The 14,353-nt window shown below is 37.9% G+C and overlaps 1 protein-coding gene across 8 annotated transcripts in view; it reads right to left on the bottom strand.

Moving 5' to 3' along the window:
- The window catches only part of TBC1D31 (TBC1 domain family member 31), a 40,002-nt gene that overhangs the window by 19,789 nt on the left and 5,860 nt on the right, over positions 1-14,353 (bottom strand). For 5 of the 8 annotated variants that reach the window (XM_036338201.1, XM_036338202.1, XM_036338197.1 and 2 more), the window contains exons 3-7: positions 12,080-12,195; positions 8,451-8,629; positions 5,256-5,407; positions 3,557-3,716; positions 1,135-1,335 (exon numbers count right to left, since the gene is read on the bottom strand). In XM_036338201.1, the coding sequence (XP_036194094.1) occupies positions 1,135-1,335; positions 3,557-3,716; positions 5,256-5,407; positions 8,451-8,629; positions 12,080-12,195 (808 nt within the window). Of the gene's footprint in view, positions 1-1,134; positions 1,336-3,556; positions 3,717-5,255; positions 5,408-6,590; positions 6,767-8,450; positions 8,630-9,401; positions 9,482-12,079; positions 12,196-14,353 lie in introns of those variants that run through there. The other 3 variants (XM_036338204.1, XM_036338205.1, XM_036338206.1) reach the window with 3 other exon arrangements.

Below are 14,353 nucleotides of genomic sequence, written 5' to 3'. Positions count from 1 at the left end.
GAAAATAGACCTGTTAATATATGATTTATAAAATTTGTTTTGATCAATTTAATAATGAGCCTTAATACATGTAATTATTTTTCAGACAAAAAGTGTAAATAAGATATCTAAGAATGTTTCCTTGTTGACTAACAAATCAAAGCAAATTTCTGCCAAATTCCTTTGAAGAATACACATGAAGACACATGATTAACAACACGTAGAATTTAATAATTCCATGAAAGCAGGCTGTAAATCACAGACTACAATCCGTTTTGCATTCTGTGATAAGGTTAGTAGCATGGTGATCATTTGCAGCAGGAAGGCAGTTAGACATTGGCCTCTACAATGCTGAGGAAAGGCCCCCAATGTTCTTTGGGCGCAAGTGAATTTTCTCTGAGGGAAACTGAGGGGCAGTGGCAGGCAGTGAGGGCTCTGAGTTTTAGAATATCTGCTTAAATAACTGTTATTCAAGAGCAGTTAATGAAGACCAATACAAGGGTGGCTAATATGGGTGGAGGACAGGCAGCACATATATATATTTCAAACTGAAGAAATTAATGACTTAGTATTGACTAGATTTAGGAAATAAAGAAATAGGAAGAGTCACAGTGCTCCAAGGTTTCGAGAAGGAAGAGTGAGACAGAAACAAAGAGACTGGAACCAAAGGCCTCCTTTGGGGAGCAGGTTATGGGGGGCACCTTGCATGGGGCAGGGACATCAGACTGATGCCCTTGAGAAAGGCAGACATTTAAGAATGGAGGATAAGTGAGAGATCAAGTCTGGAGATACAGCTTTGGGAGTAAAAGAAAATATATCCTGAAAAATGGATACAGTCCAAGGACGTTAGAAGTTTGTAGCATAAAGATTTTATTTTTGATGATACGTGTAAGTTTTTTTTAAAAAATTGATGTTATTGCCCGGCCGGTGTAGCTCAGTGGTTGAGCATCAACCCAGGAGCCAAGAGGTAACTGGTTTCATTCACGGTCAGGGGACATGCCTGAGTTGCAGGCTCAATCCCCAGTAGGAGGCAGCCAATTGATGCAGTTTTTCTCTCATCGCTGTTTCTCTCTCTATCCCTCTCCCTTCCTCTCTCTCTAAAAATCAAGAAAAAATCATATTAAAAATATTGATATTATTTACTTGATAACATACCTTATTTATTTCTTGTGTTAAAGCTTGAACTGAATATATGTTCAGACTTCCATTTTCCATAACACATGCAATGTACCGTCCATGTGGGCTAATTACCGATGAGCTGATTCCTTCGTCAAGGCTCCCGATTTCAAAGAGAAGTTTACAAGTCTGTATATTGATGAATCTCATAATACCATCTTGACTTAGCACTCCAAGAGCCTAACAGTAGAGAGAAACCAAGTCAAGTCAAAAGTCTGAAAGCCAAACTATACACACCCGTATGTACGTGTGCATACTTATATATGTATTTTTTTGAGACAAGGACAGTTGGAGATCATATTCTCAGAGGATTGTTATATATTTTCAAATCCCCAATTCTGGTTCATGGAGATTTGCCTATTCAGGTCCAGAGAAGCCTGGCTTTCCTCAGAACAAGTCAGAGCCCACCCTGGGGAACTTTATAGAAAGGTCACCTCTGAATCCTCCCTTCCCGCAGGCAGGCATGAGACCGCCCCTAATCCCTACAGAGAGAACACAGGAGATGAGACAGTTCTTCACTTTGGTCTCCACACTGGCTGTGGGAAGTGAGGCTGGTGAACCTGTGTATTCCTCACTGTCCCACAGTTTGATCAAAGCTAACATCCATCCTGCTGCTCCCGCACCTGTGACTCTCAGTGAGGTTCCCCAGGTCGACGTGCTTTCAGCTGCTATAACTAACATTTGGGGAACGTAGAAAGTTTCTGAGTTGCAAGAATAGTGGAGAGGTAAGAGGAGAACTAGTCTTTTAAAGGTAAATAAAATTTTAACTCATATTTTGCAAAATTAAAAACATATTAGAAATGAGTAAGCAACTATGGAAGACCACAGTTTGGAAGTGGTTGGAAGCAGTTTGAAGGTGACAATCTAAAAAGCATGTCCTCTGTTGGTCAGGTTGTAGGAAACGCCCTCATTCACAGCTGATGCAACCTCTCCAGAGGGCACCCATCACATTTACAGAACATACACCCGATACCACTATTTCAATTCTGGGATTTTGTCCTACAGACAGGCTGTGTGGATGTTGCGTGCAAAAAGGTATTCAGTGAAGTATTATTTGTAAAAGAAAAGAACTTTAAAAAAAAGGTGAAGTGCCCACTAATAAGACCGGTTAAAAAATTGTGGAACACTATAAAATATGAAGTTCTGCAGTGATAAAGAATTATCTTCAAGATAAATTAAGTGAAGAAAAGCAAGGTGCACAGCTATAGAAAAAGTGGGGAAAACGAAAGACTAACAACAGTGGGTATGGAGAGTCAATAACTGGGCAACTGGGAGAGAGGGAGGAGTAAGAGATTTCACTGTTTGCCTATATATATATATTTATGTTTACAACCATGTGACTGTATTACCTATTAAAAAACTTAAGGGTGAAGCTGGATAGAGGGGGGAAGTGGGGAGAAAACAGGGGGCATCTGTAATACTGTCAACAATAACAAAAATTTTAAAAATTGAAGATAGATATAATAAACATATACACACAATACATATACATACACACACACATCATGGGCATATACAAAAATTTGTTAAAGTGTAAGACCCAAGATAACCAATTTAAAACAAAAAGAGTTAATGGAAGTTACAAAATAGTGACAGGAATGTAAAGTACAGCATAGAAGGTATATAGTCAATAATATTTTAATAGCCATCTATGGTGCCTGTTGGGTACTGGAAATATTGGGGGGAATGCTTTGTAAAGCATATGGTTGTCTAACCATTATGCTATATAACTGAAACTAATACAACATAATATTGAATGTAAACTGTAATTCAAAATTTTTAATAATTTTTTTTAAAAGTTAAGGTCAGACTATACTCAACTAGTAAAAAGAAAAAAGATGTGTGTTGGGGGTGGGGTGGGAAAACACTCTGTATACTAAGGCAAGATGCAAAGAAACATGTTTCATAGGATTGAGGTGAGCAATTATGGCAGATAAAACACTGTTCAACAAAGTGAGAACATTGTAGCTCTAGTCTCACCTTTAATCATTACAATCAACAGGAGTATTGATAGGTCATTTAAGTTTCTATGCTTTAGTGTCATAACCTGTAGAATGGTGAGAATACTTCCTTGCCCATGCTCAAAGAATTTAAGGTTCAAATAAAAAATAACACGTGAAAGCATCCTGTAGACTATGAAGTAGGGCATGAAATTAAAATACACTGATCTTAGGAAAAAAAAAATGAAAAGCTACCCTTTAGAAAAAGAGTACATTGCCAGTAACATACGAAACCTAAGATTAAAAAATTCTTTTTCAATTTTAGACTCTTCTCAACAATAGATTAGCAATGTCAAGTCCTTGTAACAATCAGGGTACAAGTTAAATGAGAGGGCTATCACAGTTCAGAAACTGGTATGATCCTTCTCAGCATGGAGAATGTCCTGGGTTATGTTACCAACCTGGTTAGAACCAGCATCAAAACTATCAGGAAGAAACTCTAGGTGGCGAATGGCTCGAACTTTAGTAGGCATCTGGATAATTCTAAATAGCTGTTTTGCTTCTAAGCACCACAAATGAAGATGGTTTGATTTGCCTCCAGCGGCCAGGACTCGGCCATCTCTAGATAATAAAAAGGCGAGAAAGTAAGACGAGCTGAATTGTTCACAGTGGCACTGTCCCATATGACCCAAATGATGATGGGAAGGTTCTGTACCCACGCTGCCAATATGGTCACTACGAGCCACATGTGACTGAGAGCTTACATGTGGCTAGTGCCTCTAAGGAAATTAATTCTTAATCTTATTAATTTACATGGTCCCATGCACCCAGTGACAACCATTGGGAAAGCTCATGTTTACAGTACACATATTTTTTTTACCTATTGTGCTAAGAAACCAGCTTAACAAATATTTGTTTGATGACTTAATTGGGGGTTTTGGAGTAACGTTTAGATTTTATCTCATACTCGCAAGTCAGTTTCCACTATCCCACTTTCTACATTTCACATATGACTATACAGAATTGGTACAGCATTGCTATATGAAAAACCAAAACCCCCAAACGTTTTCCTGCTCAAACAAAGCTACTTTATGTTTATAAAGTACAAAAAGAATGAGCTGTATTGATTTGCAAGGTTGCTGCTCATTCATTCACCGGCTTGTAGTGTCCACTATCAGCCAGGTCTCATGCCAGATGCCAGGGACACAGGAGTGAACAGACATGTAAGACCCTAATCTTAGGGGATTTTCAGTTTAGAGGAGGAGTGGGGAACCTTTTTCTGTCAAGGGCCATTTGGATATTTATAAAATCATTCATGGGCCATACAAAATTATCAACTTAAAATGAGCCTGCTATATTTGGTCATCATTAACTCACCCCTAATGCCTTGGCAGGGACTGACCAAATGATTTCGAAGGCCTTATATGGCCCGCGGGCTGGACATTCCCCACCCCTGGTCTAAAGGAAGGCAAGCAAACAAATAAATGAGCCTGATCTCAGCTGAGCAATTCTGTAAAGAACCGTGCAGAGCTGGGGAAGGAGGAGAGCTACGCCTGACTATAGTTATTCAAAAAGTGCCCTTATCCTTTAAAAATACACATTGAAATATTTATGGCTGAAATGATATGCTTGGGCTTTGCTTTAAGACAATGCAGTAGAGAAGCAGTAGGTGGAGTTATAGATTTTAAAAAAAAGTGCCTATTAGCTGATGATGATTATAGCTAATGAAAGTATTGTAATTAGGACTCCATGTACTTTCATATTTTTATGTATATTGGAAATTTTCCACAATAAAGTAAAACAAGTTCTACAGGCTATATCTAAGTTTGAAGTAAGATACTGAATGGAGCCGAAACCGGTTTGGCTCAGTGGATGGAGCGTCGGCCTGCGGACTGGGGGGTCCCGGGTTCGATTCCGGTCGGGGGCATGTGCTTGGGTTGCGGGCACATCTCCAGTGGGAGATGTGCAGGGGGCAGCTGGTCGATGTTTCTCTCTCATCGATGTTTCTGACTCTCTGTCTCTCTCCCTTCCTCTCTGTGAAAAATCAATGGAATATATTTTTAAAAAAAAAAAAAAAAAAAGATACTGAATGGAAATTTATAAAACTTTACTGAAAGTTAAATTTCTTAAAAATTCTCAGTGTCTTAAAATGCACATTACCTGGTCACAGCAAACACTTTGTACAGTATGCTAGAGCTTTCGGGTGGAGCTGGCAATTGATATTTGCAAAAAAGTGTATCACATTCCCAGGCGAAGATGGAATTATCTTTAAAGCAGCTGAGGATGGTATTACTTAATGGGAGAAAGAAAACCTACAGATGAAGAAAAAAGTCATTGTCATATAAGGATCGTATAGCCCTCCTTAAATTTACAATTATACAATTAGCCAAACATTCTTTTTAAAAATTATTTTTTCTTGAACTAGAGAAAAATACATTCACAATATATGAAAGGGGCTAATACTGATATTTCACATACCATTATAAACTAAAAAGAAAAGGTAAAATCCTTTAAATAAAAAATAGGTGACTATAATGACTAGGCAATTCATAAAAATACTAAGTAGCAATTTAAAAATATTTAACCTTAGTAAAGATTCAAATGAAAATAACAAGATACCATTTTATGTGAATCAAATTTACTTAAAAATAATACCCACATATATGTATACACAACTATACATATACTCACATGTGTATTATAGTTACAAACTATATACTTATATAAGCACTACATTAAATACTAACTACTGATAAATGTTAAAGGTAATAAATGGTGAAAGCATTGGAAAAGGGCACGGTCACACACTGCTGCTGGTAGTCAAAACTGGTTAAAAATACTGTACAGCAAATCTCAACAGCCTTAAAAATACTTATCTCTTCTGAACTAGTCAATCTGTTTCTAAGAGTTAATCCTTTGGTGGTGGGGAATCAGTAAAGTGCTTTAAGATAAATGTTTGTTGAGCATTACTTATAAAAAATGTAAAAAAGTGGAAAACAAATACATGATCATATTTTTTTAGAGATTCAATTTATTTAATGGACAAGTAAGACTAAAATTGATAGCAAAGTTGAAAATATAATTTTACTAATTTCTCATGAGTTTCAATGGCCTCAAATATAATTTTGTGTGTCATCTCTGTAAAACACACGAAAAGAGGGAAGGAAGGAAGGAAGGAAAGTAAGGAAAGAAAATGGAAGAAACCAATGCATTAAGGACAAAATATTCCTGCCCAGCCTCTCAAAATAAATCCCCTCAAATGGCTTGAGACATTTCACATGGTTTGAACCTTGGTTACATCTCCAGCTATTTATTCTTTGATTCCAATCTAGAAGAGCCTCCTTAACTATACAGGTTATTACAACACTTTATATTTGAACACATTTTGTCATTGTTTCTACAGCTGTGTCTTTAAAGCTTTATTATTATTTTTAAATATGTGACTGTTTCTGTGCTAGAAAAAGAGGAATAGGACTCAATGAGGCAGCAGAGCACCTTTAAGAAGTCGTGGCCTCTCATTCCAATCCCTGGTTTGTTTGTCACACACTTTTGCGATGTTACCAGTGTCAGAAGGAAGCCTGTTTCTCTTGGAATGCTGCATTCTTTGGAGGTGAAGTTTTCAGTGTCTTTTAACAGTGGATTGGAGTGTCTCTTGAGTATTTAGAACAGTGATGGTGAACCTATGACACATGTGTCAGAGGTGACACGCGAACTCATTTTTTTGGTTGATTTTTCTTTGTTAAATGGCATTTAAATATAATATATAAAATAAATATCAAAAATATAAGTCTTTGTTTTACTATGGCTGCAAATATCAAAAAATTTCTATACGTGACACGACACCAGAGTTAAGTTAGGGTTTTCAAAATGCTGGCACGCCGAGCTCAAAAGGTTTGCCATCACTGATTTAGAATCTGGATATGGCTATTGTCACAGTCATGACAGACAGCAAGCCAGAATGACTGTCCAGAGGAAAATCAAACACCAAAACTACGGTGGCTTTCCCCAGTGTTACAAAAAATAGTGGGTTAATAAGGCTCTTTCTGAAATACTTCTGCAACCTTGACTCCAATTTGTGTTACTGTCACCCAGCTTATTATATACATACAGTTAAGAAGTGATTCTAATAGTAATATTATACAAGAATTTCAGGGAATTGTAAGCCATAATTTTCTCAACAAAAATTGCAGGCTATTGTCATAAACTCTGTTTTTCTCATATACATATAATAGTATCTTTTTCCAATAATAAACAGTGCTAAAAAACACACGATAATACACATATACATAATAATGCTCTATGGAAAATACTGGTTAAATAAAAAAGCCTACTCGGGACTGATGTTAACAAGACGTAATAAAAATGATGACTCAACTACTGCCCCTGCCTGATCCAGCTCCTCACTTTCTTTTTGTCTTTGGCTCACTTTGTCAGAGACAACCTCTGGGAGATCTCTTGCCAAAAGATTCAGGAAGGCATTTATAGTATAAGGGCCATATAAAAAGAATCTGTAACGAATACAGTGTACTCTATAATGGATGCATTAAAAGATGGCTTCAAAACCAATGTCAAAAAATATGCCCTGACCGGGTTGGCTCAGCGGATAGAGCGTCGGCCTGTGGACTCAAGGGTCCTGGGTTCGATTCTGGTCAAGGGCATGTACCTTGGTTGCGGGCACATCCCCAGTGGGGGGCGTGCAAGAGGCAGCTTATCGATGTTTCTAACTCTCTGTCCCTTTCCCCTCCTCTCTGTAAAAAATCAATAAAATATATTTAAAAAAAAATGTGACAATATATAAATAAATTCATACAATACGTAAAAACAAGTGACAAGATTTTTATTATAATTAGCAACATTTTTCTAGAAAAGTAATAAATTTATTCCTACTGAGAGAAGCAAAAGCTTAAAAGTTAATGAGCATCAGCTGCTATTTTAGGGGAATAGCTGTGATAAATTATTGCCTACATGATTATTCATTACTAGATCTGTGATTTTAATTGCCAGAGTTTAATGATTATAAAATTGTTCCTAATGAATCATGCCACTATTTAGATAGTGTCATCTCTTGACAAGCATAAAAACCAATCAGCTAAATAAAAACTATCAGCTTGCTAAAATTGAAGTTATATACTATAATAATAATTTTTTTCAATAAGAAAAAAAGCTCAGTAAGTAATAAGCTGCAGCCATAGGCAACATCTTCAATTCTATAGGCCACTTTGCTTTGCTTGTTGAGTTACGAAAACACTGGTATGTGGGACAAATGCATCATTATTCTTAAATCATCTATAAATACTGTTGGCCAAGAAACTAGCCTGAGAAACACAATAGACCAAGATGTTCCCCCTCACTGACCTTTTGTATACCCACAGACTGGAGAATATTCAGCTTTCTTTTTCTCTGAAAGGTATCCAAGTCCCAGAGCTGTGCTGTATCAGAAGAAGTAGTGATGGCGTACTTTCCTGATGCATGCACAGAGATTGAAAACACCGATGATTCATGTCCTCTCATCCAGCTAACCAGCTCCTTGGTGACTGTGGTAAAAAGTAAAATGGTTATACAGATAAAACACTATATATCATCCAAAAACTAATCCAACTGATGACTAGGTATTATGAGGCACCTCCATTAATCTCTACAAACATGGAAGCCTGTATCTCGTTAATAAAACTCACTATAGGACATGTTAGTAACATGTATATGTATCATGGAGGCATGGGGATGAGGCCAAAAGGGTTTAGGAAAAGCCTTCAGTGTGCTAGGGAGCTCGGGCTTTCTCTTGTGAGGAATATTCTCATGATAGAGAGTGTTACACCTGAGCTGTGTTTTAGGAAGAGCATTTTGAGGCATCTAGTGGCTCTATTGGAAAGAGTAAGAGATTAGACAAAACGACTAATTTATTTGCTGCTGTAACCACCCAGGAAGGAGATAAGGAGAGTCTACACTAAGAATGTGGTGATACAGAAAGGACAAATTCAAGAGCTATGAAGGAGAAAAATCAAAGGACTTTGTGATCAAATGGATGTCAAATGGATGAAAGAGGAGTTAAGACTCCAGTGGTCCTGGTTTAGTTATGTAAACAGATGGTGATACTTCTAACTAACGTGAGAAATACATAAGGAGGAACAGATCTAGCAGTGTGGGGAGAAGAGATAATGAATTTGATTTGCAAAATTGATTCTGAGGCACATGTGTGTGCACATGTGCATGCGTGTGTGACATACAAGCAGAGAAAACAGCCAAAAACTGTTCATGATAATTATCAGAGGGTAGTAAAATCATAAGTGATCTTTATTTACTCTTTACATTTTTGTGTCTCCAAGTTTTCTATGGTAAGCATCTTTTAATCAGCCTTTTTTTCCCTCCAGAAAGATGGATATGAGGATAATAGAAAGCAAGATGAAAGTCTGAGGGGGGAGGAGGGGACAATGGGGACAAAAAAGGGGACATTTGTAATACTTTCAACAATAAAGATTTTTAAAAAAATGTAAATCTGGGAAACATTAAGGCACAAAAGTATGCCAAAACTAAAGACAGCGGAACAGATAAACCCGTAGGGAGAGAACAGTGGTTTCTGAGCTCCAGTCTAAAAAGTCTGGCATTAATGGTCAATTTTTCACTAATCTTCAGTGAAATGAGAAAAATAAGAATAATGACTTTTTCAGAAAGCTAAATTTAAAGTACTGCTTTTTAATCTAGTATTATATCCTTCTACGTTTCTTTTTGTTAAAAAAAAAAACAGCTTTGTTTTATGAAGTTATGATTTTTCTAATGTCAATTAGCAAAACTAAAAGTTGACAACCTATGTGGGTTCTTCTACTTTTTATTTTTAATTGAGTCAAAAATCCAAAGTCTAGGAGCTGCTACTAGTATAAGAAGCCAGGGGAGAGACTACTATAGAAGCTGTCAGAAAGGCAGGAGAAAAACCAAAGACAGTATGAAAACTAAGACTCTTAAAGTCATCCAAAGTGTTGAATGCCACTGAGAAGTAGAATGAAAGTTTAAAGAGGATTTAAACAATAAGAAGTTACTCATGACCTTGGAGATAGAAGTCTCAGTAGCATGAAGTTGGGGGAGCAAGAATCAGAATCCACTGATGGACGCTTCAAAGATGCAGGACTTGGTAGTGAAGACAGAGGGAGATAGTTGGAGAGGTGGAGACAATATTTAACAAAGGGGCCTCATGGGGGAGGGAGGGTATTAATAAGACAGAAGAAACTATAAAAAGATGGAACTAAGACAGAACAGAGTGGAATATAAGGAAAGCAATCGCACAGAAGCATAAAGACTTAGTTTTTCAGAATTTCTGTGACAGCAGTGTTGGTCATACCAAAAATTGGGAACAGTTTAAAGTCCATCAATAGGTAATAGGTTAAATAATTCTGGTTGTGCAAATATCAACAGAGTAGATAGAATATTTGGTAATGATGTCAAATATACGTATGAATTTTTGAGGTAAGAAAATGATTACACAAAACAATATAGATAGATGATCATGTCTGTTAGAATGTAGAAAAGGTATATGCATGAAAACAGACTTGGAAAGATAGGTCACATTACAAAATCCCTATGTCTCTGGGCATCACTGAAGACCGTTGCTTTTTCTCTAGCACAGTGGTTCTCAACCTTCTGGCCCTTTAAATACAGTTCCTCATGTTGTGACCCAACCATAAAATTATTTTTGTTGCTACTTCATAACTGTAATGTTGCTACTGTTATGAATCGTAATGTAAATATCTGATATGCAGGATGGTCTTAGGCGACCCCTAAAGGGGTCGCGACCCACAGGTTGAGAACTGCTGCTCTAGCACATGTAGCAGTGATGAAGAACAGGGACCCTGCAGCTAGATTACCAGATTGGGAATCCTGGCTCTTCCACTTAGGAACTGTGGCACCTGGGCCAAGTTACTTCTGTGCCTCATTTCCTCATTTGCAAAATTTGGATAAGAAGTATTCATCTTTGTGGGTTATTATGATGATTAAAATTAATTAACATGTATCAAGTCATAGAACAAAGAGTAAACACTGAATGTCAGCTAGCATTATTATTACTATTATTATTATTATAGTTTATATATTGTTTTAAACATAACACATCAATTACTTTAATAACAAGAAAAAATACAGTTGAGATACCTTTTTTTCTTAGTAAGAATAAGAGGTTCAGTTTATAGAACTCTACACTCTATAAAAAATGTTGTATAAAATACATAGGTTATATTTAAAAAGTATTATTCTGTTCTGTGTATCTGGAATTTGGCCTTCAAAGGGAGGTATAGTCTTTATCCAGGCTCTGGGGAGGCACCCTCTAAACCCCTGGGACTTCCCCAGCCATAGGAATGTCTGTGTTATTCAGACAACAGCTGATAGTTTATGCTAAGGAGAGAACCTCAAAGTGGAGGTCGGCCATACCAGAAAGACCAACCATGTGAGTGATTAGAAGGTTGGGACTTTGGGCCACATAGCAGCCTGACCTCCATAGAGAGGATGAAAGGATGAAAACCGAGTTCATCCCAGAGGGCAATAACCCAATCAATCATGCCTACACAATGAAGCCTCAATATAAACTCTGGACATCAAAGCTTGGGTGAATTTCTTGGTTTGGCAATACTCAGTGGGGATGGCCGCACATAGAAGCTGAGAGCGTAATGTGTCCTGGAGGACAATGGAACCTTCTCAGATTCCACCCTATGTTTCTTTCATTGGCTGGGTCTAATTTCTATCCTTTTGCTACATTAAAACTATAATCCTAAGCATAGTGCTTTCCTGAGTTCTGTGAATCATCCTAGTGAATTATCAAGCCAGAGGGTACTTGTGGGAAACCCTGAGTATACAGCCAGCTGATCTGACGAGAGGATGGCCCTGGAGCCCCTGAACTTGTGGCTAGTGAGGGATGGCTTTTGGGGACTGCTCCCACAGACCCCTTGCAGGACTCCAGTCTATATTTCACCCTGCTTCAAAAGACAAATAGGAGGACTTCTTACCTGTATCGAAACATTTAATAGAATAATCAGCTAACGCCACAAGGAATTCAGACTTCCTATGAAGATTAAAGGCCAGAGCTGTGCAAGCTTGTGCTGTTCGCTGAACAAGATTAAACCTATTAAGAGATGACTGCATTAGTATCAGAAATTCTTCCAATAACCATCAATTTTATGTTGGAGGAGTCCTTAGAGATGAAGAAAATGAAACCCAGGCCAAAAATAGATTAAGAAGAGAGCTAAATGCCATGGAAAGGAATCTGGCTCTTACTTACAGAGTGGGAAGCCAGCAGAATCATGATCAGGCATGTCTTTTAGAAAGATGATCCTGGCAGCAATGGCACATGGACCGAGGGACAAGGAAGAAGTGCTCACTGAGAAAGCTGCTACAGAAAATCTCAACCAGAGTTATGAGTATAAAGTGAAAGAACAAGCAAAAGAGGTGTCAGAAGTCAAGTGGAGAGAGGCACAGTGACCCCCTAACATGGTGATGAGGGAGAAAGCAGGGATTCTTCACGCATACATGAAGATGAGAAGATATCTCATAAGGCTATCGTGATGATTAACTATACAACGACTAAATGAAATAATACGTTAAGTGCTTAGCAGAGTACTTGGCACAAAGCTAGAGTTTAATCTACAAAAAAATAATTTTTCAAGCTTGGGCAAAAGATGAACAAGTTTGGGGACAGGAAAAATAGGTTGGATTTTAAACATGTGGAAATTAAACCACTGGGTTGATTAGGCCCTTGCAAAACATTTAGAGCTGCTTTGTCCAAAAGAAATATAATGCAGGCCACATGTATAATTTAAAATTTTCTAGGTGCCACATTAAAAAAGTAAAAAGAAACAGTCAAATTAATCTTAATATATTTTACTTAATTCAATAAAAATTAATGAGATATTTTACTTTTTTTTTTCACCCGAAGTCTTAAAACCCCAGTGCATATTTTACACTAACAGCACGTCTTAATTTGGACTAGCCACCTCTCCGGGGCTCAAGAGCTCCATGCGGCCAGTGGCTGCATGGCAGCCGGTCTGGAAGCTACCCAGTGGTGGCAGAAGCAGATCTGAGTTACCAGTATTCACATGGCAGCTGAGTGAACCCGGAGGCTTGGGGGTAGTGAGATTATCAAAGAGGAACCTGGAATATGGAAGGAAGCAGGCCAAGGCCAGATCCCAAAGTAGCACGACAATAAAGGGAAGAAGAGTCAGCAACACACGGAAAAAAAATAAAGAGGTAGAAAAATCATGAAAATGTTGTACCCTGAAGCATAAGAAAAAACATTTCAGGGAGGGGGGAAGACAAGAGCATTTAATAAAAGAAAAATTGTAGCAACCACTGGATTAGGCGATTAGGAAGGTTGTGAGGAAGCCCAGCGTAGTGGATTTTAGAATCAGGCCAGATCTCAGCTCTGCCACATACTCCTCTGCTCTGCTGTAAATATTTAGAGAGAACAGGGACGTGGACAAAATAAAAGAGAGGACCTCCTGACCCAGGGGTGGCTATAGAAGACAGAGATTAGCCCTGGAAGAAATCAGGATCACCTACTTTTATGAATGAAGTGGCAAAGAGGTACAGATGCTGAACTTTCAGATATATTTGAGGCTGCCGTAGGGGAGGAGGAAGGGAAGCTTGAAGGCAGCAGTCAAAATAAGAGTAGGGTCCAACACAAGGAAATTGATAAAGGTTTGAAAGCCTCAGAGGCTGCTCTACGCTGTTTGGCTCAGTGGATAGAGTGTCGGCCTGTGGACTGAAGGGTCCCAGGTTCGATACCGGTCAAGGGTACGTGCCTCAATACCCTGTGACCTGCCATGGAGGAGGCAACCAATCAATGTGTCAGACACATTGATGTTTCTCTCTCTCTGTCTCTCCCCCTACCTTCCACTCTCTAAAAATCAATGGAAAAATATCCTCCATTGAGGATTAGCAACAACAACAACAAAAACAAATACTCAGAAGAGGATGGGAGACGTAAATAACAAGAGAAGCAAATGAAATATTCATTATTCTGTAATGCAGCCAAGCAACAATTATTTTTATTTCATTTAGCAATGGGAGCAAAGGAGAGACAGTTGTATTGATTTAAATCCGGGAATTGGCAGGGTAGGTTAGGCAAGAGTAAAGGGTGGGAGAACTGTAACCATTGCATTTTTGGTAATGAGGAGAAACATGAATAACAGACTTCTATCTAGTAAGCCACAGATAAATAAATCACATACGATCTCTTCTTTTCTTGAACTTTTTGCAAATAAGTTACTGAGATCATGTTTCCT

Source organism: Myotis myotis, unplaced genomic scaffold, assembly GCF_014108235.1.
Source record: "Myotis myotis isolate mMyoMyo1 unplaced genomic scaffold, mMyoMyo1.p scaffold_m19_p_16, whole genome shotgun sequence".
NCBI lineage: Eukaryota > Metazoa > Chordata > Mammalia > Chiroptera > Vespertilionidae > Myotis > Myotis myotis.
This window is presented reverse-complemented; position numbering and strand designations above follow the sequence as displayed.